Source organism: Nicotiana tabacum, chromosome 9, assembly GCF_000715075.1.
Source record: "Nicotiana tabacum cultivar K326 chromosome 9, ASM71507v2, whole genome shotgun sequence".
Classification (NCBI taxonomy): domain Eukaryota; kingdom Viridiplantae; phylum Streptophyta; class Magnoliopsida; order Solanales; family Solanaceae; genus Nicotiana; species Nicotiana tabacum.
The window spans coordinates 117,918,634-117,944,111 of NC_134088.1; the positions used below are offsets into that span (position 1 = coordinate 117,918,634).

At 34.3% G+C, this 25,478-nt stretch overlaps 4 protein-coding genes across 5 annotated transcripts; 2 read left to right on the forward strand and 2 right to left on the reverse strand.

The window, feature by feature from the left end:
- Positions 1 to 462: 462 nt before the first annotated feature.
- Positions 463 to 6,020, reverse strand: LOC107785505 (uncharacterized). 2 transcript variants are annotated; one of them, XM_016606830.2, is made up of 6 exons: positions 5,483 to 6,020; positions 4,322 to 4,481; positions 3,379 to 3,684; positions 2,177 to 2,362; positions 1,256 to 1,474; positions 463 to 1,165 (listed from the first exon to the last, which is right to left on the reverse strand). In XM_016606830.2, exons 1-6 carry the CDS (start codon positions 5,836 to 5,838, stop codon positions 605 to 607), a joined length of 1,788 nt encoding a protein of 595 aa, XP_016462316.1. In that variant the 5' UTR covers positions 5,839 to 6,020; the 3' UTR covers positions 463 to 604. The 2 variants fall into 2 exon arrangements, with proteins under 2 accessions (XP_016462316.1, XP_016462314.1); XM_016606828.2 differs by having other exon boundaries at positions 4,322 to 4,484.
- Positions 6,021 to 17,499: 11,479 nt separating this feature from the next.
- On the forward strand, positions 17,500 to 18,115 carry LOC142164297 (photosystem II 5 kDa protein, chloroplastic-like). Its single transcript, XM_075222125.1, has one exon. It carries the CDS (start codon positions 17,691 to 17,693, stop codon positions 18,006 to 18,008), a length of 318 nt encoding a protein of 105 aa, XP_075078226.1. The 5' UTR covers positions 17,500 to 17,690; the 3' UTR covers positions 18,009 to 18,115.
- A 1,092-nt stretch (positions 18,116 to 19,207) lies between these two features.
- LOC107787201 (photosystem II 5 kDa protein, chloroplastic-like) lies at positions 19,208 to 19,522 on the forward strand. Its single transcript, XM_075221290.1, has one exon. The coding sequence runs from the start codon at positions 19,208 to 19,210 to the stop codon at positions 19,520 to 19,522; it is 315 nt and encodes a 104-aa protein (XP_075077391.1).
- A 584-nt stretch (positions 19,523 to 20,106) lies between these two features.
- On the reverse strand, positions 20,107 to 24,875 carry LOC107787200 (sulfite reductase 1 [ferredoxin], chloroplastic-like). Its single transcript, XM_016608737.2, has 8 exons — positions 24,345 to 24,875; positions 22,800 to 23,579; positions 22,418 to 22,714; positions 22,093 to 22,290; positions 21,279 to 21,413; positions 21,077 to 21,193; positions 20,793 to 20,951; positions 20,107 to 20,638 (listed from the first exon to the last, which is right to left on the reverse strand). Exons 1-8 carry the CDS (start codon positions 24,528 to 24,530, stop codon positions 20,429 to 20,431), a joined length of 2,082 nt encoding a protein of 693 aa, XP_016464223.1. The 5' UTR covers positions 24,531 to 24,875; the 3' UTR covers positions 20,107 to 20,428.
- Positions 24,876 to 25,478: the final 603 nt, after the last annotated feature.

A 25,478-nucleotide genomic window follows, 5' to 3' on the forward strand; every position in this document is an offset into this window, starting at 1 on the left:
AGTTAAGGCTAAGGAGAATTGAACCTACACGTCCTTTTGCAATAATATTCAACTAAACCATTGGGCCAAGACTCTTCAGCTTGTGAGAAAATAATATTAAATATTACTTATTTTTATTTATTTATGTAAATACGACCTGAAAAGTTTTGTTATGCCCCTGGCGGTAAAATGGTCTTTGTGTGACCTATATGTCACGAGTTCGAGTTGTGGAAGAGCCACTAATGCTTGCATTAGGGTAGGCTGTCTACATCACATCCCTTTGGATGCCGCCATTCCCAGACCATGCATGAACGCGGAATGCTTTGTGCACCGGGCTGCCCTTGTTTTTGCAAGTTGCTATTTTGATTGTCATCTATCATTTCTAAAGAGACAATTCAATAGATGATTTCACAGGACTTAAAAGAAAATAGAAAAAAGTAATATAATCTTTAATGGCCATAATATGATCAAGAATCAGCACAATGAGCAATGAAATACTTTTATTATTTTCCCAAATTGTCTGCTTTACAAAAGGCTTGCACCACTCAATACTAAGCAAATTTTCACTAAGGCAGACAATAACATGACAAAAACTGCTAAGACAAAGAAGTCATTTGCCTTACTTTCACAACCTTTGATTTGCCTGTCTAGTCTCAGGGCTGTGCAAAGGGTAAACAGCTTTACTATTTTGCCTCACTAACAATGGTGATGAAGAATTCCCAATATCTCTAAATGGTAGCCTTTTCTGTACTCCTGATTCTTTGCTACATGAAGATTCTTTTCTTCTCCCAACAGGCGAAAGTTCCGGCTTACAACTCCTGTCAATGGCTCCCCGATTTTCCTTCAGACGATGCATAAACATGCGCTTTTCCTTCTCTAGTTGTTTCCCTAGAGAAACAGGCGGCAAATCTTTTGTTGAGATCACTTCCACACCTTTTTGTTTTTGCAACTTCTGATTGGCATTTTCTTCTTTCAACCGACAAATCAGCACGCGTTTTTCCTTCTCTATTTGTTTGGCTAATGACACCAGAGGCGAATTCGGAGTAGATGTTACCTCCCTCTGATCATGTGCTATAGCTTTCTTTGTCCTTGATTTTTCTAGCTCCTCTTTTGTTGCAGATAATTGACACTGCAGCTCATTTGCATTGGTTTCAAATGCTTGTGCTTTATCTTTCCATTCCTCCACCTAATAAAAGCCAAGACAATGAGAATACTTTTCAAGAAATAATAATAGTGTCTGAACTTTTTATAGTACTTAATAGTATTAGATTCTTACAGAGGACTGTAAAGATTGGATTTCATGAGCAAAATTAAGGGCTCGATTTTCCCAGAAATCGCGAGAAGCCTGCAGTTCTTCCATTTCACCCCTGACTTGCTGCAGCATTTCTTGCATTTGTGACCATTGCTCAGTTTCAGCTCTCACTTGTTCTACGATCCTTCGTACTATAACCTTGCAACGCCCTGAGCATTTGTTCTCCTCGAGTGGCATCAACTCCTGTTTGTATGAAAGAATGGGTGCAAAAACTATCTCATCAGTTCAAAACTAGGAATAGAACTCATTGTATGATGAAGACAAGTAGTACATTGCAAATGTTCAATTCTGATTTCTTACTTCCAAATGTTATAACATAGTAAAAGATTATCATCAATTCTTGAGATGTTGTGTGGAATACTCTCTTTTTAGGGTTGTTTTCCACGTAAGATCAACGAACTAAAATGAAAATCTCTAGAAATTCATCAACTCGACAACAACAAACCTCATGTAATCTCACAAGTGGAGTCCGGAGAGGATAGTGTGCATAAAGACCTTACCCAAGGCAGAGAGGCTAGAAATTCATCAACGCTAAAAATTACAGATTGCCACATAAAATAAAATTGTCAAATAAGGGCTGTCGCATCATCAAAATGTCATATCCAACACCTACAACTACAATTAGCAAAATAACATATCCAGGTCCCTCTACAATTACAGGACTTTATCTTATGTTGATATGGTCCACCATTTGGTGCTGATAAATTTAAAATAACTCTGTTTAAAAGCAGTATCTTAAACTTACTAAAGGACAACAGAAGAAAATAGTAAAACTTCAGTATTACAATACTAATAAGTGCTCTACAGAGTTTTAAATTATTGTTGAGGATACAGACAAAAGAAGTACAATTATATGTATAAAATATTTCATCATTCTGACTTTACCTGAGATGGTTGTCTAGTAGAAAAAGTTGATGAAGGGTCTGTAAAAGTATCAATTCTCTTGGAAGTTGAAGCAGAACTGGCAACAGAACTGTTTGCTGTGCTAGTAAGTGTTGCCCCATATTCTTCCTCCATCCTATCTAACATACCCTTTGACAGTCCATCCATTTTCATTCTTAGAACCTCCACCTGCAAAAAAAAAAAATTTAAATATTTTATTTTCCTAAAGCCGAAAATAGAACAAAGTCACTTTAAATGTTGTGCACCTACAGTGTACAAGCTTTTCTACACTATCATGTTAAGATAACAGAGTACGAGGGTCTTTCGAAAACAGTCTCTCTATCTTCATAAGATAGAGGTAAGAAATACGTACACATTACTCTCCTCAGATCCCAATTGTGAGATTTCACTGGGTTTGTTGTTAGTTGTTGCTATGCATTGCTATCAAAGGCAAAAAGCACAAAAAAACTCTAAGGTTCGTTGGGGCTTTAAGCGCAAATAAAACGTGAGCTTTAATGAAAAAAGATGCAACGGAAGAAAAAGTAAAAATATGCATGTAGTCCAAGATTAATCATTATAAGCACGAATAACAATTATATGAACAAAGAAATTGAAAAACAAATTCTCGATAAAGTAAAATATCAATTGTTTAAGGTCGCCTTTTCAGTATTACACTCATTGGCGAGGAAAAGTATACCTTAGTGTTTTGATGTGACACTAATGTTTTGACCACCCCTTGTTGGCTTCTTTCCAAAAATTTATTACTATCTTTTTATTTTAATGGCCCACATGGAGTTACCAATTACCCCTATTCCTACTCCAAGGTGAAATTTTCAAATGATAGGAGGTTCTCAAATAGTTCTCCATCATAAAGAACTAATGCACACCACATTCAAAAGTAAAACCAATTATCATGTACTTTTCTCAACAAGAAAAGTCCCTTTTCTTTTGGTGAACCGATGGTCTACCTGAAACAGTTTCTTTACGTTCATAAAGTAAAGGTAAGGTCTGCGTACACACTATTTTCCCTAGACCCTACTTATAAAATTTTACAGGGTTTATTATTGTTGATTAAAAGGCATAATCTTTTGCCTAAAACCTAATGACTTACTTTATAGCCTCTTTTAAGTTAAGTACTTAATCAAGATTACAACTTTTTTCTCTTTTTGGCAACTATACAATAGGTAAAGAAAACCAAAACTTACATCAGTTGGTGTATTCTTGCTTTTGTCGTTGCCACTTGAAGCACAACTTTCTTTGTCAAGTTCATTGTTTGATTGATGAGTCAGTTGTTGTAATTCTTTGAGAGTTTTTTCATCTGTTAAACCTCCAAGTTTTTCTAACCTTTTCTGTAAAAGGCATGCCTTTTTATCAAAATTACTGCAATGTCTCACTTCAACATCTTTACTTTTACAACTCTTCTTCAACTCCTCAAGTTTCTCTGCCAAATCTTCAATCTCTTCTTCTAATACTGCATTCACATTCTTCCCGTCAAAAATCTTCTTTTTCCCCTGCAAAAATCAAGCAAGAAAAGTATAATTCTTACTTTGGCTTTTTTATGGAGTAAAGATAATATAAAGAAAGAAAAAGATAGTCAGGTTCTGAACTAAATTGACATTGAACTTACTTAAAAGTAACAAAACATTAAAATAATTAAGGGACTTTTAAACTTCATTTCGAATGTTCTACTCTGTTCAATAAATAGACAATTTTGAAAACCATAACCCCATTAAAACTTCTACTACTACTATTTTCCAATTTTGAACAGTGGTGCATTTCTTAGACAGTGGGCTTGTCAAAACTTCTTTTTCATGATTTTTTTCCTTTGTTTTTTACATTAAAACACACACATGAATATGGTATGCATATACACAGGCCCTCCCAGACCTCACATGTAGAACTACACTAAGTTTGTTATTGTTGTTGTTTGTACTTTCAACTATTAAAACTTGGATTGTGACTTATAGGTCACATGGAGACAACTATATCGTTGCTCCAAGGCTCCCCTCCTTAGTTATCACTATTACTACAATATTGATTAATGTGTATGATAAGAACCTAATACCTTATTGTGTAAATATTTTTTTTGCATTATCAATACAAAGAACTTAAAATACTCTCAAGAAATAAGGAGAAAAATATACTAACAGAAATGAGAGTCTGAACAGCTGATCTGAGAGTCTTCTCCATTTTAACTCTATTCCTTTCCAATTTCTTCAGAGCAAACTCTCTTTCCATTCTTAAGAAATTACACTCTGCCCTTAACATCTCCGCTTGAAACCTCCACTTCTCCTCCCCTAACCTCTCCCTGCTGCCACCAATACATTAAACAATTTCTATGTCAAGAATCAAACGTTCACAATAAATAGAATCAGCATTCTTGCTATTCATTGTAATAATATTTATAATAGAGTAAAGGGTTTTCTTAAATCACAAAGTTACGTTAATTCATGCAAGATTTCTTAGCCCCGTTTTTAAAAAAATTGTAAAAATCATGACTTTATGTTAAAATATTAAATTTGGTTCCACAAACCTCCCCCTTTCACCAAAACATAGACAATTTATATGTCTAAAAGCAGCATTCTTGCTATTAATTTACTCTAAATTTGAATCATGTCAGTGCAATATTCATAGCAGAGTAAAGGGTCTTCTTAAAAAACAAATTTGAGTTATATCAACCAAGATTTATTAACCCCATTTCCTGAAACTATAAAAATCATAACTTTATGCTAAAATATTGTTCATTATTTTTTTTAATTCCACACACATTTATATGAGAGTAAAGGGTCTTCTCAAAAATCAAATTTGCATAAATATTAGCAGAATTTATTTACCTCATTTTTTAAGAACTGTAAAAATCATAACTTTATGTTAAAATATTAATAACTTAGTTCATTTTTTTTTTTAAATTGAGTAAAGGGTCTTCTCAAAAGTCAGATTTGCATAAATTTAAGCAAGTTTTAATAACCCCATTTTTTAAGAAACTGTAAAAAACATAACTTTATGCTAAAATATGAAATTTGGCTCATAAAAGTTTATGATTTCACAAACCTCTCTCGACCACCTTCTTCTTCTTCTTCTTCTTCAACTATAAAAATCATAACTTTATGCTAAAATATTACTAAAACTTAGTTCATTATTTTTTTTAAATTCCACAGACAATTACAGGAGAGTAAAGGGTCTTCTTTAAAAGCAAATTTACATAAATTCAAGCAAGATTTATTAACCCAATTTTTAAGAAAGAGTAAAAATCATAACTTTATGTTAAAATATGAAATTTGGCATATAAAAGTTTATGATTTCACAAACCTCTCTCTGTCACCTTCATCTTCTTCTTCTTGTTCTTCAACTCTTTCCCTCCTCTCAGTTGCAGTACAGTTAGAGGTAGAAGTAGTGGGGACCACTATATTCACATTTGATGAAGAACTTCTATGAAACTCTCTTTCTTGATCAAATAAACTTTCTAACCTCCCTTTGTAATAATACTTCTCATGTAACTCTAAAGGGTTGCACATATTATAAAGATGTTTCTTTTTTGTGTTTTTTGAGGTGGTGTTTTTGGGATTTTTCCGGCGAGTTCTGCGGGGAAAATGGAGGATTTTTGGACTTGGTGGTGGTGGTGGTGTTGGTTGCCATTTTGGTTTTCTTGTTATTGTTGATGACATTTTCTCTCTCTTCTCTCTCTCTCTCTAGATTTCTCTGTCTTTGTCTCTGTTCTGTATTTGTTTCTCTGGTTTTTTCTATGTCTAGTCAAATGATAATCTCAGTGTTGTGTTGTGTTGTTTAGTGAAACAAGGAGCTTGCTTTTGCAGTATTTGGTGGAAGAAATTTGAATTTAACGGATAGACTGAAGACTAACTAGCCCAGAGGAAGTGAATGTAAACATATAGGAGTATATAGAGTGGGTAGTTTAAATGACAATATTGCCCTTATATTTTTGTCTCTTAACAATTATATACTTGGTAATTATACTTAATTTCTCTTGAGCCGATGGTCTATCAGAACTGACTTTTTTACCTCTGCAAGGTAAAAGTAAGGTCGCGGAGGGTAAAGTCTGTGTACACGTTATTCTTTTCAAATCAAACACCGTGAAAATATATTAGATATATTATTGTTATTGTAATAATTATACTTAAATTGCAGTAAGTCGCTAGTCTTGTTCTACATGTAAGGGGTCCTTTGGTACGAGGTATAAGAAGGTATGATGCTGTTATAAAAATTTAATATCACTTTAATACTTTGTTTGGTTAGCAAACCTGGTATAAGTTATCCCACGATTAAAATTAGTACCGGGATAACTTATACCTTGTAGAGGGTGGGGTAATTAGTGCCGGGATAACTTATACATTCTTCTTAGAAATTATGCAATTGTAATTTTTAATACAACATAACAAACAGTGGATAAAAAATAATACCAAAATAATTAATCTCATCATAACTAATCCCAACATAACTTGTCTCACCATAACTTATCCCGGCATAAGCCGTATTCAAACCAAACGACCCCTAGCTGTTTACGTTGCGTGCAACTCTTGTAGTTAGTATTTTTTAGATTATCTTATAGTATAAAAGTTCTTACCATTCAATATATGCAAGTTCATTTAACTGTATATAATAGTGTAAAAAAAATTACACTTTAAGTGTAGTTTTTCAGATTGTAGCAAGTACTAACTTATTAGATATTTTTTTAAGTTACTAATCTTATTTATTACGAAAGGTTACATAATTATCTTTTAATTGACATAATAATACAAAAAAATTGTAAACTCAATTTATATTGTTCACTTGCCAGCTTCAAATTGCAGAAGAAAAACTATTTTAAATAATTTGAAGGTCCTATAACAACAAATGGCCAAAAACTGTGAATGTACTGAACTGAAATCATGAATTTGCATAAGGTGTTCAACCTCGTGAAGGTGAAAGAAAGATGTAATATTTCGAAATGGAAGTGAAATTTTTTTATTTTTTTTCAATTGGTACCCATTGTCTTCTTTGGGAATTTCAAGAATCTTGAATTTTTGTGAATTAATATACTTTTACTTTTACCATACACAGACTGTTCTTTTGCTATGACCAACCTGGCGTGCCACTGATCTTGTGTCTCAATTGGTCCCCTTTGGATTAATGAAACTTAAATCTATTGACTAATAAATAAATAAACAACAATATGTGAATTTTTTTTTTGATTTTTCATTCGAATCGCTTAAAATTTTGCGGGTCCACAAAAAACTACCTAATGAACAATAGTCATCGCTTCTCCATGATCGTTCCTCGTTTTTTGACGTTTTAGGACCAAGATATGCATTGGAGCTGCAACTAATTCAAATTCGCGCTACGTAAAATTCATTAAAGGAAAAGGTGCTCCTATTAGGATATTTTTCATTCTTGAAACTTCAACTCGAGATATTTTATTAAAAATGAAGGATCTAATTCATCCCACAATTGGAAATCAATTTGGATAAACAGACTGAAAATCACTTGAAATGATATGTCAAAAGACAAAATCTCTCTTTTATTTAAACAAATAATATTATTGGAAAAACTATACAATATAGCTTTAAAAAATAGTATAGCGAAAATATATAATTTTTATATATTAATATATAATATACATATATTATATATGTTTCATACAGAATTAGTGAATATATTATTTATATATTTTGTTAACGAATATAATTATTTTTTGCCGAGCGTTATAACTTGACCATTATTATTAAAGAGAAAATGCTTTGGCAGATCTTTACCGGAGTTGACATATCAAAAGACATTGATGCCTTAAGAAGGAAATTAAATACTTGTAGTACTGCAAGTAATTAAAAAAACAAAAGGGAGCCAAAGTCCAAGAAAAAGCAGAAAAAAATCACACGTTTCAAGATGTTGTGTCCCTCATTCTCTTAATTTCTTACTTGCCGTGTTCCTCAGCGTGACTTTAATTATTTAATTCATACTTTCACTTTGCTTTTTATTAATGAGATTACGATCTTTCAAGAAACTTTTTTTTAAAAAAAAATAAAGAAATATGGTCCGTGCCGTTTAAGTTGTGTCTATATATTATTATGGTAGTCAATGAGTTAATTAAATGCGATAGGTTTCTATCTTATACTTTTCTACCAGCAGATAAATTTTTTAAACTTTTAAACTCATTGATAGAGTGATTAAAACTTTACACTATTTATGCAGTTTAATCTGATATACAATATATATATTTTTTGAGCGAAAAAAGTCCTAATCAAAATATTGTGTTAAGTTATTTAACATACGGCAAAGGATCAAATATACCCCTATACTTTCGAAAATGGTCTAAGAATATCCCTCGTTATACTATTGGGTCATCTATACCCCTCCCGTCATACTTTGGAACAAATATACCCTTATTTTGGATGGAGTGTCACGTGGCGGCACCAAATTAAAACGACCTATTTCTTTTTTCTATCCGATCCGTTTTAAAAAACCCATCACCCGACCCATTTTAAAATTCAGTTTTTTTAATTTTTTTTAAAGCATATATTTTGTAAAAATTAGAAAAAAAATTGTAAAAATTTAAAAAAAAGAAAGAAAAGAAATTTACAAAATATATATTTTTAAGTTTTTTCAGTTTTTTTTAAAGTATTTGTTTTTGTAAAAATTGAAAAAAAAAACTGAAAAATATATATATTGTAAAAACTGAAAGAAAAAAATGGAATTTGCAAAATATATATTTTTCAGTTTTTAGAATAAATATTTTTTTTTGTAAAAACTGAAGAAAAAAAAGATTTTGCAAAATGTTTTCTTTTTTTGTAAAACTAATGTATACGTAGTCCACTGCTTTAGGAGAGTTTTTTTTTTCTTAAGTTTTTACAAAAAACAATACTTTTAAAAAACTGAAAAAATTTAAAAATATATATTTTGCAAATTTCTTTTTTTTTCCCAGTTTTTACAAAATATATGCTTTAAACAAACTGAAAAAACTGAATTTTAAAACGGGTGGGGTGGTGGTTTTTTAAAATGGATCGGGTAAAAAAAAAAAGAAATGGGTCGTTTTCATCTGGTGCTGCCACGTGGCACTCCATCCAAAATAAGGGTATATTTCTTCCAAAGTATGAAGGGAGGAGTATAGATGACCCAATAGTATAACGAGGGGTATTCTTAGACCATTTTCAAAAGTACAAGAGTATATCTGGCCCTTTGCCGTTTAACATAACATAGATGTTTATTTTAAATAATTATGGTGTCCGTCAGTTTGCACATACCTCAACTAATTTCATGAGATACATGTTATCTCCGTTTGTGGCATGAACCGAGGGTTGATCGGAAACAGTTTTTCTATCTTTATAAGGTAGAGGTAAGGGTTGCGTACACACTATCTTACTCAGGCCCCACTTATAAAATTACACTAAGTTTATTGTTATTGTGTTACAAATTATCTTCGTTTATATAGATATCCGATAATTTTACCCACCGAACAAAATAGAGATGTTCCTTGTCACTTGTCATTTATTACGTATTTGTTAAGAAATGCAGTGTAGGAAAAACAGCACCAAAAAAAGGCTCATTCCTTGTCAGCTTTGGCTCTACATTTAATTCTTTATCATTCTTACTTCCCCCTTTAATGCATGCATGCAGCTGTGATTCTCTTGGTTTTCACATTTAATTTGTTAATTAACCCAACATATTCTAGAAAATTGTAAAAAATAACATTGAAAACATTTACATTGCTTTAGTTTTAAGAAAGAGAACTGAGAAACTTGCAAATCTTGAATCGCATAGATTTTTTTTTTTTTTTGGTAGAATAAAATGAAAACTAGAGTTTAGTACATGACTTGATTTGTTTTGGGTATGGTCATTAGACAATAATTTTCAAAAGATGAAAATACATAAAAAGGATACCAAAATTCAAAAACATCTAAATTGCTTCCAAATTTTGCTAGATCATCCACTACTTTATTTCCTTTACGATATAAACTTGTCGCCTCAAGCATTAACAACCTGGAATTATTAATAATAATTAAGTAAAAGTTATTTTCTAAGATGATCATCTCGTCGATATTGAAAACTATTTAAATAAGATGATTCTGTTTCTCAAATTTTCTAACTTGCACCTAAGAAACCAAGGTCGAAAAGTAACAAAAATCTTTCAATTAATTAGACTTTGTGCCAAGTTTTTAGTTCTACTCTCACAAACAATATTCTTAGTTTTTATATATTAAAAGATTTCACACACAATTAAATAAAAACAAAAACGATAACGTGAAAATGTGATAAATAATGAGTAAATTTAGCTCCCTTAAAAAAGAACGCCAACATCTATTTGATCTTTCAAATTTGAATTTTCTCAATGTAGTATTTATTTGAGATGTTGTGGTTTTTTACAAAACCAATTTTGGAACTTTGAGTGTAATCCAATATTGGAATCTTACACAAGTGGATGTAATTTACATAGGTTAGCACCTTAAAAATGTACGTTACAATGTGAAAATAAATTAGTACATATTTCTACTTTACCATATGACTATTAAAACTACTCTATTCGAGAATTTGAACTGAAATAATGTTAAAAAATCCATGTTAACTTGTAAACGATGATTAGTTTTAACTTATTCTCAATTTTACCGTTGCTAGGACTTTTTACAATAATTATATTATTGTAACAATTTAAAAAAACCACATTTGATTTAGTGAAGAACCACAAGTTCCAATAATTATGTAATCCTAACAAATAGTTAATTTAATTACTCCCAAATTGACCGTTTGAAGTATCTAATAGTTTTCTAATCATCTAAATTTTTGAATATATACAAACTTAAAAAGTCAATGTTGGTGTTAAGAGAAAGTACAAATGATTAGTTAGAGGTAAAGGACTGCTTTGTCCTATGTACTGGACATTATAATTTGTTTCTGTTTTGCAATTCCAAAATAATTTCAAAATCTTCACCTAACGCTGGAAGTTTTCTATTTAAACTCTAGCACATATTTTGATATGCTACTTTTCACATTACAACATTTATAAATTACCAAAGTCAGCTTTAATTATAAGGTACGTACTTCTTTGTTTTTTTATATATATTTGAAAATAATATTTTTTTTTTAAGTGCATTATTTCAGTAAGTTTAGTTATTTGTGACGTAGACCCTTAAAGTTTTGAAAAGTTTCAAACAATGAAGAAACAATTTTGCCCTAATGCACATAATTATGAGTACAAATCCAAAGAGTGATGAAAAAATAAAGATTGAATCTTTAAATATAATGCTTACAATTAGCTGAATCAAGGAAGATCTATTCTGTACTCACTTATGAGAGAATATATACTAATGGCCTGCCTGATATGCATATTCATCCACAATATGTAGCATAAAATTAGGAATAGCACAAGGGTAAATTGGAAGCTGCAATTTCAAAAATAGGTTGACTTTCTTTTATTTTGATTATGAAAAGTGATACTAGTTTCGGTTTGATAATAGAGACTTTAGTTTCGAACCTCGAATCCTAACATATTCGATAAGACCAAATAGATCAACAAACAGTTGGTAGACGCCCGTTTAGAAGATAGGGAGCGACTTTCTTGTGATAGTAATTGTCATCGATGTGACCCTATTAGTTTTTTGAATTGCAAATCGATCAAATGGCTAAGATAATTTTTATTTTCCAGCAAAAGGTCTTCAAATTTTTCATACTTTTTCATCAGCCTAAAAACCTTTATATGGCTCCCAATTCATGTCCTATGTATTTAAACATAACCATTTATATGATTATCGCCTCATCAATTGAAAATTACTTATTAATTGTTATTATCAAAGGGACGCCTGTCTTAATTACCATGAACAAGTCAAACTAGAATAAGGCAAAAGAAGTAAGGTTTAATTTACTAGTCTAACTAATTTAAATTCACATCGTATATATTTCATTTAAGGGAAAGAGCTCCATGTCATTTGTGATTTCTCTACTCTCAAAGCTCCAACCTGAACTTCTACTTAAGGGTTGGAGGAATCCAATCCACCCTATCTTACTTCTTGGTGGTCAATGCGCGTACATATCTAATGCCTAAGACATTATTGAACTCAAAGCACTTTCCACATAAATAATTTTCTTAACGTTGATTTCATTTAATCCATTTAAATATATTATATTTAATTATATATCCATAAGATAGGCCTCAATGTTTAGAGCTCTATAGCCATAAATTTGTTTGACCAGTCCCAATTAAATATTTTTTTAAAAAGAAAAAGAACAACAAGTTGTAATGGCAACTTGTTTGCAATAACGTCAGAAACAAAAACTTGCAAAGTTGCAAGTTGCAACAAGACCAAAACCAAAGCAAGTCTGGACGATGCAATTTGCTTCACCAAGCATTTTGATTGGCTAAAAATTTGGCAGGTTATGCTATAAATAGCAGGCTTCGTTCATCATTTTATGTACAACAAAAATCAGAGAGTGCAATAGCGTAGAGAGAGTAATTCACAGATTGTTGTCTGTGAGAAAAGTAGAGAATGTGAGTAATATTATAGTGAGGTATTTAAAATAAAGAGTGTTATTTCTTTCGAAATTGTAGTAGTCTCTTGACACTACCAAGTTGTAATATTATAGTGGTATTATATTGATTCGCTCGAGCATTATATTTTACCCTGTTAAAAGATTTGGTGTCGTTGTTACTCTCTTGTGTTATTGTTATTTACCGTGGATATTATTCATGGGCGGGATATTATTTTTCCCAACAACGTGGTATCAAAGCCATGGCGAATAATGGTCTGATATCTTTTCAGTACCCCCGTCTCACAAAAGATAATTATGAGAAATGGTGTCTACGTATGAAAGACATTCTTGGCTCTCAAGATGTGTGGGAAATCGTAGACAGAGGGTATGCAAAATCCGATAATGAGGAAGCTCTGCCTCAAAATGGAAAAGAGGTCTTAGCAAAGACGAGGAAGAAGGATCAACAATCAATCACGTTCATCCACCAATGTTTGGATGATGCCATGTTTGAGAAGGTGGCAGATGCTACCACCTCAAAAGAAGCTTGGGAGATTTTATAAAATTTTCTCCAAGGAGTTGACAAGGTGAGGAAGGTAAAACTTCAAACTCTAAGGGCTGATTTTGAAGTTTTAAAAATAAAAGAATCCGAATGCATTTCGGATTATTGTTTAAAAGTGAAGGTTGATGTAAATCAATTAAGAAGATATAGGGAGGACATAGAAGATGTCCGCGTGGTATAAAAGATCCTTCGCACTTTAACACCTAAATTTGATTTTGTGGTGTGTGTTATTGAGGAGTCTAAAGATTTAGACTCAATGATGGTGGAGCAATTGGAGAGTTCTTTACAGGCCCATGAAGAAAAGATCAAGAGGAGACAAAAAGTGTCACTGGAGCAACTTCTTAAAATTCGGGCATCCTTTAAGGATTATGGAGGTGAAAAAAGCTATCGAGGGAATGGACGAGTACAAGGTTGTAGCGGTCATGGAAGAAGCAGAAGTAATGGTAACAACTTCAATAATGAAGTTAAAATCCACCAAACATTCAGAGGTCGTGGTCATGGACAAAGAGGAGGAATATGACGTGGCTACTACAAAGAAAATAATGGATAAAGGTATGACAAATCAAAAATTGAGTGTTATAATTATCATAAATTTGGCCATTACTCATGGGAATATTGTAGCAATGTTGAAAAAAAAGCTAACCTTGTTGACGACAAGAAAGAAGAAGATGAGTCAACGTTGTTTGTGGCACTCAAGGAAGAAGACATGGATGATTGTAGCTCGTGGTATTTGGACAATGGAGCAAGCAATTATATGTGTGGATGCAAAGAGAAGTTTGTGGAGATCAATAAAATGGTGAGAGGTAATGTGTCCTTTGGAGATACCTCAATGATTCAAATCGAAGGGATATGTACGATTCTGATCTCCTGTAAAAATGGTGACCGCAAGTTAATTCAAGATGTTTATTATGTCCCAAAATTAAAAAGTAACATTTTGAGTTTGGGCCAACTTCTTGAAAAGGAATATAATATCCACATGAAAAATATGCATCTTTGGCTTAGAGATTCAAGTTAAATTCTAATTGCTAAAGCGCATATAGCAAAGAATAGATTATTTTCTCTCAATCTTAAGACAATTGATGCAAAGTATTTGAAGGCTAATGTGCAAGATGAATCATAGTGTTGGCATATGCGATTTGGGCACTTGAATTTTGAAGTGCTCAAATCAATGAGAGAAAAGAACATGGTGCATGGGATACCATCAATCAACCATCTCAATCAATTGTGTGAAACTTGTCTTCTTGGAAAACATGCAAGGAGGAGCTTTTCAAAGGAGTCCATGTCAAGAAAAATCAAGCCACTCCAACTTGTTCACACTGATGTGTGTGGGCCAATCAATTCATCTTCCTTTAGTAAAAGTAAATATTTTCTGCTTTTCATTGATGACTTTAGCAGAAAGACTTGGGTTTATTTCTTGAACCAAAAATTTAAAGCTTTTCCTGCTTTTAAAATTTTCAAAGTACTTGTGGAAAAAAAAAAGTGGCTATGAAATAAAAGATTTAAGGTCGATAGAGGAGGCGAATTCACTTCAAAAGAATTTAATGACTTTTGTTAGTCTCATGAAATTCGTCGCCCTCTAACGATACCTTATTCACCCCAACAAAATGGAGTTGCAGAACGATTCTTAATATGGCTAGATGTATGTTGAAAGCTAAAGGTATGCCCAAGGAATTTTGGGCAGAAGCTGTTTCTTGTGCAGTTTATTTGAACAACAGGTCTCCAACAAGAAATGTTAGAGATCAAACTTCTCAAAAAGCATGGAGTGAAACAAAGCCAAGTGTCAAGCACTTAAGAATCTTTGGAAGCATAGCCTATGCTCATGTGCCACATCAAGGGAGAGCGAAGCTTGACAATCGAAGTGTCAAGCATGTGTTTGTTGGCTATGATACGAGTTCAAAAGGCTACAAGTTATACAATCCAAGCAACGGCAAGGTGATGGTCAGTCGTGATGTTGAATTTGATAAAGAAATGGCATGGAATTAGGAAGCTCATGAAGAAACTTAATATGACTTTCTTCCATACTTTGGTGATGAACCGTGGAACCTACGCAAGATACAACTCCACCTCCTTCTCCAACCAATGTTGAATCTCTTTCTTATCAAGAAAGTTCAAACGAACAACCGCAAAGGACGAGGAGCATTCAAGAGCTCTATGAGGGCACAGAAGAAGTTACTAATCTTGATTTTTTATATTGTCTCTTTGCTGATAGTGAACCAATAAACTTTGATGAAGCTGTTACAGACAAAAGATGGAAACAAGCCATGTAGGAGGAGATCGAGTTAATAGAGAATAACAACACTTGGGAGTTGACAACACTTCCCAAGGATCATCGAGCAATTGGTGTGAAATGGTATACAAGACAAAGAAAAATGTTGATGGAGATGTGGAGAGATACAATGCACGACTTATGGCAAAAGGCTACAAGCAAAGGCAAGGTATTGACTATGAAGAAGTCTATGCACCTATTGCCCGCATGGAGACGATTCGTTTGCTGATCTCTTTGGCGATGCAAATATAGTGGAAGATCCATCAACTAGATGCCAAGTCAGCCTTCTTGAATGGCTACCTTGAAGAAGAAGTCTATGTTGAATAACTATTGGGTTTCATGGTCAAAAACCATAAGATAAAGTGTTGAAGTTGAACAAAGCTTTATATGGGTTGAAGCAAGCCTCACGGGCATGGAATAGTTGCATCGACAAGTATTTTCAAGAAAATTGGTTTACTCGTTGTCTCCATGAATATACTTTTTACCTTAAAGTTCAGACTAATGGAGATATCTTGCTTGTTTATCTTTATTTTGATGAACTTATTTTCACGGGTAATAACCTAAGTTTGTTTGAAGCTTTTAAGAAAGATATGTCATGTGAGTTCGAGATGACGGACGTAGGGCTCATGTCATACTACTTGGGCTTAAAGTGAAGCAGATAGAGGATTGAATTTTCATCTCTAAGAAAGTTATACGAAGGAGATCTTAAAGAAATTCAACATGCTCGATTGCAACCCCGTGAACACACCGATGGACAGTGCGACAAAATTGTCCAAGTTTAATGAAGGAGAAAAAGTGGATCCCACATTTTTTAAAAGTCTTGTGGGAAGTTTGAGGTACTTGACTTGTACCATACCAGATATACTCTTTGCGGTTGGAGTAGTAAGTCGCTTCATGGAAGCTCCTACCTCCACTCATTTGAAAGTCGCTAGAAGAATTCTTCGTTACCTAAAAGGTACGATTGACTTTGGGCTATTTTATTCTTCTTCTAGTGATTTCAACCTTGTGAGATTTTGTGATAGTGATTATGCGGGAGATATTGATAATAGAAAAAGTACAACCGGATTTGTATTTTTCTTGGGTGATTCTGTTATTTCTTGGAGTTCAAAGAAACAATCAATTGTTACTCTCTTGACTTGTGAAGCTGAATATATAGAAGCAACATCCTGTACATGTCATGCTATTTGGCTGAGAAGATTGTTGAAGAAGCTCAATTTATCACAAATTGAAACTACAGAGATTTGTATTGACAACAAATCAGCACAGGAACTCGCGAAGAATCCAGTGTATCATGATCGAAGCAAGCATATTGATACAAGGTATCACTTCATCAAAAAATGCATTGACAAGAAAGAAGTCGAGCTCAAATATGTGAAGTCTCGTGATCAAGTTGCGAATATTTTTATAAAGCCCCTCAAATTGAAGATTTTCAGAAATTGAGATCAAGAATTGGAATGAAGAAAAAAAAATCAAAATTAAGGAAGAGATTTATGGGACCAGTCCCAATTAAACAATTAAAAAAAAAGAGAACAACAAATTGTAATGGCAATTTGTTTGCAATAACGTGAGAAACAAAAACTTGCAAAGTTGCAAGTTGCAACAAGACCAAAACCAAAGCAAGTTTGGACGATGCAATTTGTAAATACCAAGCATTTTGATTGGCTGAAAGTTTGGCAAGTTTTGCTATAAATAGCAGGCTTCGTTCCTCATTTTATGTACAACAAAAAATCAGAGAGCGCAATAGAGCGTAGAGAGAGTAATCAACTAATTGTAGCATGTGAGATAAGTAGAGAGTGAGAGTAATATTATAGTGAGGTGTTTAAAATAAAGAGTGTTATTTCTTTCGAAGTTGTAGTAGTCTCTTGAGACTATCAAGTTGTAATATTATAGTGATATTTTATTGCTCCGCTCGGGCATTGTATTTTATTCCGTTAAAAAATTTGATGTCGTTGTTACTCTTTTGTGTTATTGTTATTTATCGTGAATATTATTCGGGGAACAAAACTCTCTTGCCAAGATACTGACTACTTCAATGTCACAAATATCCATTGGCTTAAAAATCTTTTATCTGGATAAGCAAATAGATGACAACCCAACGAACATTCACTTTCTCTCTTTCTTTTTGTTTGTTGCTTTTCCACTTGTACATATAACATTCTAACTAACAAAAAGAAAAGGAAAAGATCACTTCTTTTATTCAAATTTTTTCTCTAACACACAAAAGAAATCCATAAACCTTTCCAATGGCTTCCATCACAATGACATCTTCTTTCTTGGGCGGCGCCGCCGTGGCCCCGGCCAAAGCCGCCGCCGCCACCCGCGGTGGGGTTGTCATGGTGAACGCCAGCTCATCAAGTAAAGTGGTGATGAAGAAGGAAGAAGAGAACAACAGCAGTGGGAGGAGGGAGTTGTTCTTTGCCGTGGCGGCAGCCGCCGCTTGCTCCGTCGCCAAGGTGGCGATGGCCGACGAGGAGGAGCCGAAGAGGGGAACGGCGGAGGCCAAGAAGAAGTACTCTTCAGTTTGTGTTACAAATCCAACTGCAAGAATTTGCCGCTACTGATAAAGTTAGAGGGAAGTTTACAAATTACAATATGAATGTTCTTTTGTACTAGTACATTATGATGTAAAAACCTTTTCCTTGAAAGTGATTTAATATTTTAATTTTTATGCATGGATTGTAGAAAAATATTGACAGTTAAGTCACTTATAATGTTACAAGGCAAATTCGTATGATCAGGCATTAATTGGACAAATTGAATAACATAACACATTTTCTTTTTTAATCTTTTGCCAATACATCACTACAAAAAATAATAATAATAATAGGAATTGAATTTAGATCCTATTAGCACCAAAAAAATTATGTCGCTAAATCCTTAAGTACAAGGATATTACGGCTTGAAATCCGTTGCTAACCCCTTTTAGCATAGATTTTTCCAGTTTAGCGTCTGTCGCCAATTTCAGTTTTTAAGTGCCATAACGGACTTTATAAATAACTTGCATCAGAGAATCTTTATTCAACACAAATTATTCCAAAAATAATTGGATATATTTTCGTCCTTTCGTTATATAAAATTGAATTGAACCAAAGCATGCAATCTCTTTTTCTTTTATTGCTAAAAAGGAAGATAATCAATTACAAGCTTGTATGGCCTATTTTTTGGTCGAAAAGAGACAGAGAAATCACTTTCTTTTTAACTCGAGAAATTGGATAGTCGCAAGTCTATCAATATATTACATATTAGGAAAATACCCCCAGTTGAATATGCTACTGGCAAAAATTGAGACAATTGACTCGCAAATATGCATAACTTAATGGTGAAGAGTAGCATAATTTTGTCAATTTAATCTTAAGAAGTCATGCGGAGAAAACAAAGAAACAAACAGTCAGACCTCTATATAACATCCTTATGTAACAACACTTTTCTATAAAAGCCAAACTTTTTCGGAACCAATTTTTATGTTATGTTATAATATATGTTCTCTATAACAGCACTTCGCTATATCATCCAAAACAATTCGGAACAAACGAAATTTTATAGAAAAGTTTAACTGTATAAGCTCATTTAACACCACAAGTTTTGTGGATAAGGCTTTGGATCCAATTTTTTTTTTTTTTTTTTAAAAAAAAAAACATTCAATTGGATGATACCCTACTCCTCGTCACATTGAAATCTTAACCAAAAGACATTCAATTTATATGCAAATTATAAAGTCCAAAACTTTGGATCTCTGAAAGAAAATTAAAACCTTCCAACAATGTCTTCTCTACCAAGTTCATCCTCATTCCTTGGCAATTCAGCCACCACCATATCCAACCCACCTCCGACGACCACTCAGGGAAAGATGGTTATGGTGAAAGCCTTTAAGATAGAAAAGATTGAGATAAACAGAAAGGAAGAGAATAGCAGTGGCAGGAGGGAATTGACTTTTGCCTTGCTAGCTACTGCTGCTGCAAGTTCGTTTGCAAGAATTGCCATGGCAGAGGAAGAGCCGAAGCGCGGTACACCAGAGGCAAAGAAGTATGCCCCAATTTGTGTTACAAAGCCCACAGCTAGAATATGCCGCAAGTAAGAATTTTCATGTGCCAATGTATGCAGAACTTGGCTGTACAAATAAATAATAAGAGTAACTATTTTGCTATTGCTTCAATCATGTAAATGTGAAATTTCCAATTCCAAGGTTCACAGTCATGACCAGAAAAGTGCATGGCAATCTGTACATGTGAAAGTAGCAAATAGAATCGAACACCACCACTTTATTTAGTCTTTTTCTTTCTTATGAAAGGTGCTATGATGTCAAAATCTGTAGAAAATAGCTCAATCTGGTGTATTGTGTTACAAAGAGCTATTCATTACGTTTACAACCAGCTAACTATTTCAACAAAATAAGCATATACCGTATGAAAATCATTCAGAGCAATTCCCAATGTGTCAAAGCGAAGTACAACCAATGAGGTACTTGGTATGACGGTGACAAACACTGCTATGGGAGTGGGGAGATGAAATACTGCTCTGGCCTGGCAACATTAGTAAACTAAGTGCAAATCCTAATCCTATGCTTTAGTCCACATAGCAGGGGCAGAGAAGAACAGTTTTGACACATAAAAAAGGTCCTAATGTAAACAGAAACATGGATAAATCAAGGCGCAGACAGACTAAACTCGAAACAACACCTTTAAAAACACAGCAAATTTGGACATGTACAGGAGTTTTAAAAGACAGTCCTCTGAAAAAATCGAGAGAAAAAACAGACCATTGTAAGATCTTGCTTACTCTTCAAAAAGAAACGAAAAATAAACAAGGAAAAGAAACTGCAGGGTACTGTTGGTCTACAAGTGAAGTACTACAAATGCTTGCAGAATATACGTCAAAATTCTCCACTTGTTTCAACTGTTACCAATAGATAACAGGCTAAAGACATGGGCACCAGTTATACCTCCTTGCTCAATCTTGCTATTTTGCAACAGGAAAGACGTGGTCAGTCCATACTTTTCCCATTTTGCTGGGAAGCAACATAATTGCGCACTACTTCAATTGCCAATTGATGGGCATTTTTATCTTGGATGCTTGCAAGTGCATCCATGGCTTCGTAAGTCTCTCTATCAGCAAATAGCTTCAAGTTATATCGAGATGATGACTCGGGGATGCCTTCCCATTTTTCAACAAACTCTCCAAGTTTCTCAAATCCCTGGAATAAAATTAAAATCCATAAGATAAGAATCTTACATGATTCAGATTCCCCATTCAAAGAATATAGAATGAAAGAAAAATGATGTTTTCTGTTTCAATCAGATTACCTTTTAACAAATACAATGTTATCTACTAAAAGAAGTGTTCCTTACCATGCGGTTTGTGAAGTCGCCAAATGATTCTTTAGATTGTCGCTTTCTTCTCCAATGGAAAAATAAAGGCTCCAGAACTTTTTCAAGATCCTGAACCTTAACCTTATCCTTGAAAGTTTTTGCCAATGAAGTTTGATTGGGAGTACCACCGAGCCATATCTGAAACAAACACATTGTGAGTTTCACTAGAGCTCCGGTTTAGATAATCTAGGTCACCATAATCATAAATGCTAAAACTACAGCAACTCCTCAATAGACCTCAAACAAGTTTGAGTTTCAACTACCTGATAGCTGTTTGGACCATCTCCTACCAAGCCAAGTTCAGCCATGTATGGTCTAGCACATCCATTAGGACAGCCTGTTACCCTTATGACGACAGATTCACTGTACTTCAGACCAACCTAGAACCACAAAGGTCAATCTCGTTCAATATAAACAAGCAACCGATTGTACAACTAATAATTTAGAAATGGCAATACTTCATACCTTTTCAAAAATAGCTCGAACACGCTTGAGGATGTCAGGTATTCCACGTTCAGCTTCAGTTATTGCAAGAGGACAAAGCGGAAAAGCCGGGCAGGCCATCGCTGTTAGATTGAGAGGATCCACATACCTAGGTTGCTTTTCAAAGAAAAATGATAAAGATTACCCAAGACGAAGACCATAATGAAATGCCAAAAACAAAAACTTCAGGATATAGGACCATCAAGAAAAGTGGGCAACTCTCTATTTTCTGCATTCTAAAAGTTTTTATCAAGGAAAACTAGAGGAAATTCACATCAGCTCCATGGTTCACCTATCCCACCTTATAAAACATAAATATCAATTCATTCACATTAAGAAACAAGCAGCTCAAATTTTGGATATATATATATATATATACACACACACACACACACACAAAAAGTTTGCATATTTTCAGCAGGATGTGTGCCGCCAAGGTAATAACATTCAGTCGACACTCGTCCTCCGAACTCCGCCATTCTTTTGAGAAGGAGGTAGTAGTAAAAAGTGAAATACAACAATTGGGGGGAGGGAATTACCAGACAACTCCTAGGATTTCTCGGAACACCAACAATTTTAAGAGGTTTATACCTTTTCAGACTGAGTAGATTCCATAAGCATTTATTAATTAAAAGTACGACCCTTTTGTGAATTATTGCATTCCGTTCACTGCTATGCTTTCTTTTTTTCTTTTTTATTAATGGCTAGAATACACTGCTATACTTTCTACTTATTGGGAATCTCAACAATTCATTCATGGAAAGCATACATGGATCAATCAAATACTTGGCCTTACCAGCAAACCACCCTGTGCAAGAACTGTGGTGATGGGGCGCTTCCACGCTTGTCGAATATTGCACAAGATAATATTCTGGTTGGGTGTGAGACGCACATTCAGATTATACTTCTCAATAACTTCCCTGAGTGCCTTCTTCATCGCTCCTTTTACACGACCATTGTCAACATGTAGACCACAAAACAAACTACCGTCTCCCTGACAAAAGTATTTGAAGAACAAGGTATAATCAACAAAGTATATCAAGGGTAAACATCACAATTAGCACTAGTACGGAACTAATTGTCATAGATGAAAGTTTGATGAGTTCCTACTGCAGACTTACTGCTTCATGCCATCCCAAATAACTCTTGAATTCCCACTCAGGCAATTCACGGCAAGGTTCAAACTTCTTTCCGTAATACTGTTCAGTGACAGATCGAAACTTCTCGATTCCCCATGAGCTGAGTAAATATTTCAATCTGCTGTACCTGCGATCATCTCTTCTGCCGTTTTCTCTTTGACTAACAACAATAGCTTTAACAGCATAGAGTATATCCTCTTTAGGCACATAACCTAATGGCTCTGCCAAACGAGGAAAAGTGGTTTCCATCCTATGAGTTCGCCCCATACCACCACCAACCTGCAAAAGAAGTCAAGGATAACATACATTAGCCCCTACAACAAGCAAAAGAAGAAAGAAGCAAGAACCTAGATTGCCTTCTTACATATATGTTGAATCCCTGAGGCTCTCCATCCTCATTAGATACAACAACAACGCCTATATCATTGGTGAAGATGTCCACAGAGTTATCAGCTGGCACAGTAACTGCAATTTTGAACTTCCTTGGCAAGAACTGAGTTCCATAAATGGGTTCAGGTGAGTCGGGGAAGTTTGTTCCATGGGAGTTATCATTTCGAGCTTTCACAACTTCAGGAGGTTCTGCTGTCATAACTTTCTCCCCATCCACCCAAACGTCATAGTAAAATCCAGATTGGGGAGTTAGAAGTGCTGCAATGTTATCAGCTGTTTGTTTAGCAAACATATAATCTTTTTTAGCAAATGGGGCAGCTGGAGCAAGAACGTTCCTATTGAGGTCACCACATGCACCAAGAGTTGAACCCATGTTTCTGATGATTGTACTCATTACTGTCTTCAGGTCTTTTTTCAAGACCCCATGCAGCTGAAAGGTTTGTCTTGTCGTCAAACGAAGTGTCCCAATTCCAAATTGGTCAGCAAGATCATCCATGACCAAGTAGAGTCTGTTTGGTACCTCCCCACCAGGGTTCTTTGTCCGAAGCATGAATGAGTATGATCTTCCCCCACGCTCATCTCTGTCGTATTGCATATAGCTTCCATGGAACTTGATCAATTGTGTTGCAGCCTCATTGATGTTGGGGGCATCATTTAGAATCTCCTCATTAAGAGGATACCTTATGAAGTTACTCTGTTCTTTGAATATTTCAACCTTACTACGCTTGGGCTCCACTGCAGCTGGCTTTGCTGGCTGCAAAAGATCAATGGATGTATTAGGCTTTACAAATTTTTACCATGCACACAGTAAAATGAAAAATGACAGAATTCCTCCTAACATTAGGCCTATGAAACATAAATTACAGTAGTGGTTTACAAAGTTGTTGTTTTCCTTCTTTTGACACAACCATAAAACACAAAAAATTAAAAAATAAGCAAAAGGCAAAACGAAATAATTTGATAATCTAGACTTTTTACCTTTTGAATGATTAAAAGTCTAGCCTTTACTAGCAAAAAAAATATGTAGACTTTACTTTTTATTAAAAAAATTAGTTTTTGAATATATAGAATTTACTAGCAAAAAGCAAGGTAATTATATTCCAGCTCAGAAAACTGTCAAATTACCTTTGTTAAGAAAAAAACCCGGAAAAAAAAAATGCATGGCATATACAAAAGAAAAATGAAAACAAATCACAGTAATTCAATCAGCGCGCACATAGAGTTGCAGAAAAAAGGAACCAAAACGATTTTCTAAAAAATTTAAGTAAAATTGGCAAAATGTGGCGGAAATTGCTTGAAATAGAAACTTTATAAGGCGACAAGGACAATAGTCAAATTACCTTGGATTGAAAAAAAAACTCAAAAAGTGCATGGAATACGCAAATCGAAACAAATTCACCAAAAAAAAAAACACATCGACACTTCAATCAATGGGCAACAAAAAACATTTCATTAAAAATTAAATTAAAACATCAGGAAAAGTAAATTAAAATGGAAACAAGTAAGCTTTTTCTTATACCGTAGATACGGCGCGGACAATAGAACTGGGATTCGACGGGGAAAAGGACTGAAAAACGTGAAGACGTCTGCTAAGCAACAGCGAATTGGAGGTGCTTTTTAACCCGTTGAACTTCTGAATTTGGAGCTTCGGGTTCGGGTCATCGACGGCGGCGACGTTGATCGCTGCTCCAAACGACGTCGTCATCCTTACCCCTAGCGAATATCAAATAGAGAAATAAAGCAAGGGTTTTTTACGAACAGAGAATTTTGTGAAAATGGCGGAGAGAGTGTTACAGATATATTTGAGGGAGTGGGTGAAAGGGAATATTTGGGTGGTGAAGAAGAAAGGCGGAGGATTGATGGCTTTCTTTAGTGCTGAGTCACGTGCCTAGCACGAGACAGTATCTTTTGCCTCTTCACGCGCCGATAATTGGTCCGTTGTGTGTACAGAAATGCTAACTCGTATATCGCCTTTCAAAATGGCGACGCACAGTCGCATTTACAGTACTCCGTATTTAAGCTAACGACATTTCCCAAACTTAGAACGCATGTAAATCTATTTTACATATACGTATTATATATTTTAGAATTCTTTCAAAAACTATACACTAATAAAAATCCTCAGCCACAATTGCACATCTTGAAAAAAAAAATCGAACTAATAACAAGATTTGATAATGACTCACTGGCTTATTCAATATCATTTTTAGGACGCAGAAGATGCTCGAAGAATAAAAATAGAGTACAATGGTCCCGTTGTATAAGAACAAGGGTGATATCCAAAGTTGCAACAACTACCAAGACATCAAGTTACTAAGCCATACTATGAAAGTCTGAGAAAGAGTGGTGGAGCTGAGGTTGAGGAGGATTGTGACTATTTCTGAAAATCACTTCGGATTTATGCTGGGACGTTCGACTACGGAAGCTATTCATCTTATTAGGAGGTTAATGGAGCAGTACAAGGAGAGGAGGAGGGATTTACATATGGTGTTCATCGACTTAGAGAAGGCTTGTGATAAAGTACCGAGTGAGGTTCTATGGAGATATTTGGAGGCTAGAGATGTTCTTGTTGCATACATTAGGGATATTAACGACATGTATGAGGGAGCTAAGACTCGAGTGAGGACTATGGAAGGGGACCCGAAACACTTTC

Excerpts from the sequence above, each read along its gene's own strand:
- LOC107785505 (XM_016606828.2), bottom strand. The coding sequence starts at position 5,838 with ATGTCATCAACAATAACAAGAAAACCAAAATGGCAACCAACACCACCA. Across the intron at positions 3,685-4,321 it reads CTGTTCAGACTCTCATTTCT|GGGAAAAAGAAGATTTTTGA; the intron begins GTTAGTATATTT and ends TGATTTTTGCAG. Across the intron at positions 1,166-1,255 it reads TCCAATCTTTACAGTCCTCT|GTGGAGGAATGGAAAGATAA; the intron begins GTAAGAATCTAA and ends GGCTTTTATTAG.
- LOC142164297 (XM_075222125.1), top strand. The coding sequence starts at position 17,691 with ATGGCTTCCATCACAATGACATCTTCTTTCTTGGGCGGCGCCGCCGTG.
- LOC107787201 (XM_075221290.1), top strand. The coding sequence starts at position 19,208 with ATGTCTTCTCTACCAAGTTCATCCTCATTCCTTGGCAATTCAGCCACC.
- LOC107787200 (XM_016608737.2), bottom strand. The coding sequence starts at position 24,530 with ATGACGACGTCGTTTGGAGCAGCGATCAACGTCGCCGCCGTCGATGAC. Across the intron at positions 22,291-22,417 it reads ATTTGGGATGGCATGAAGCA|GGAGACGGTAGTTTGTTTTG; the intron begins GTAAGTCTGCAG and ends TACTTTTGTCAG. Across the intron at positions 20,639-20,792 it reads GCGACTTCACAAACCGCATG|GGATTTGAGAAACTTGGAGA; the intron begins GTAAGGAACACT and ends ATTTTATTCCAG.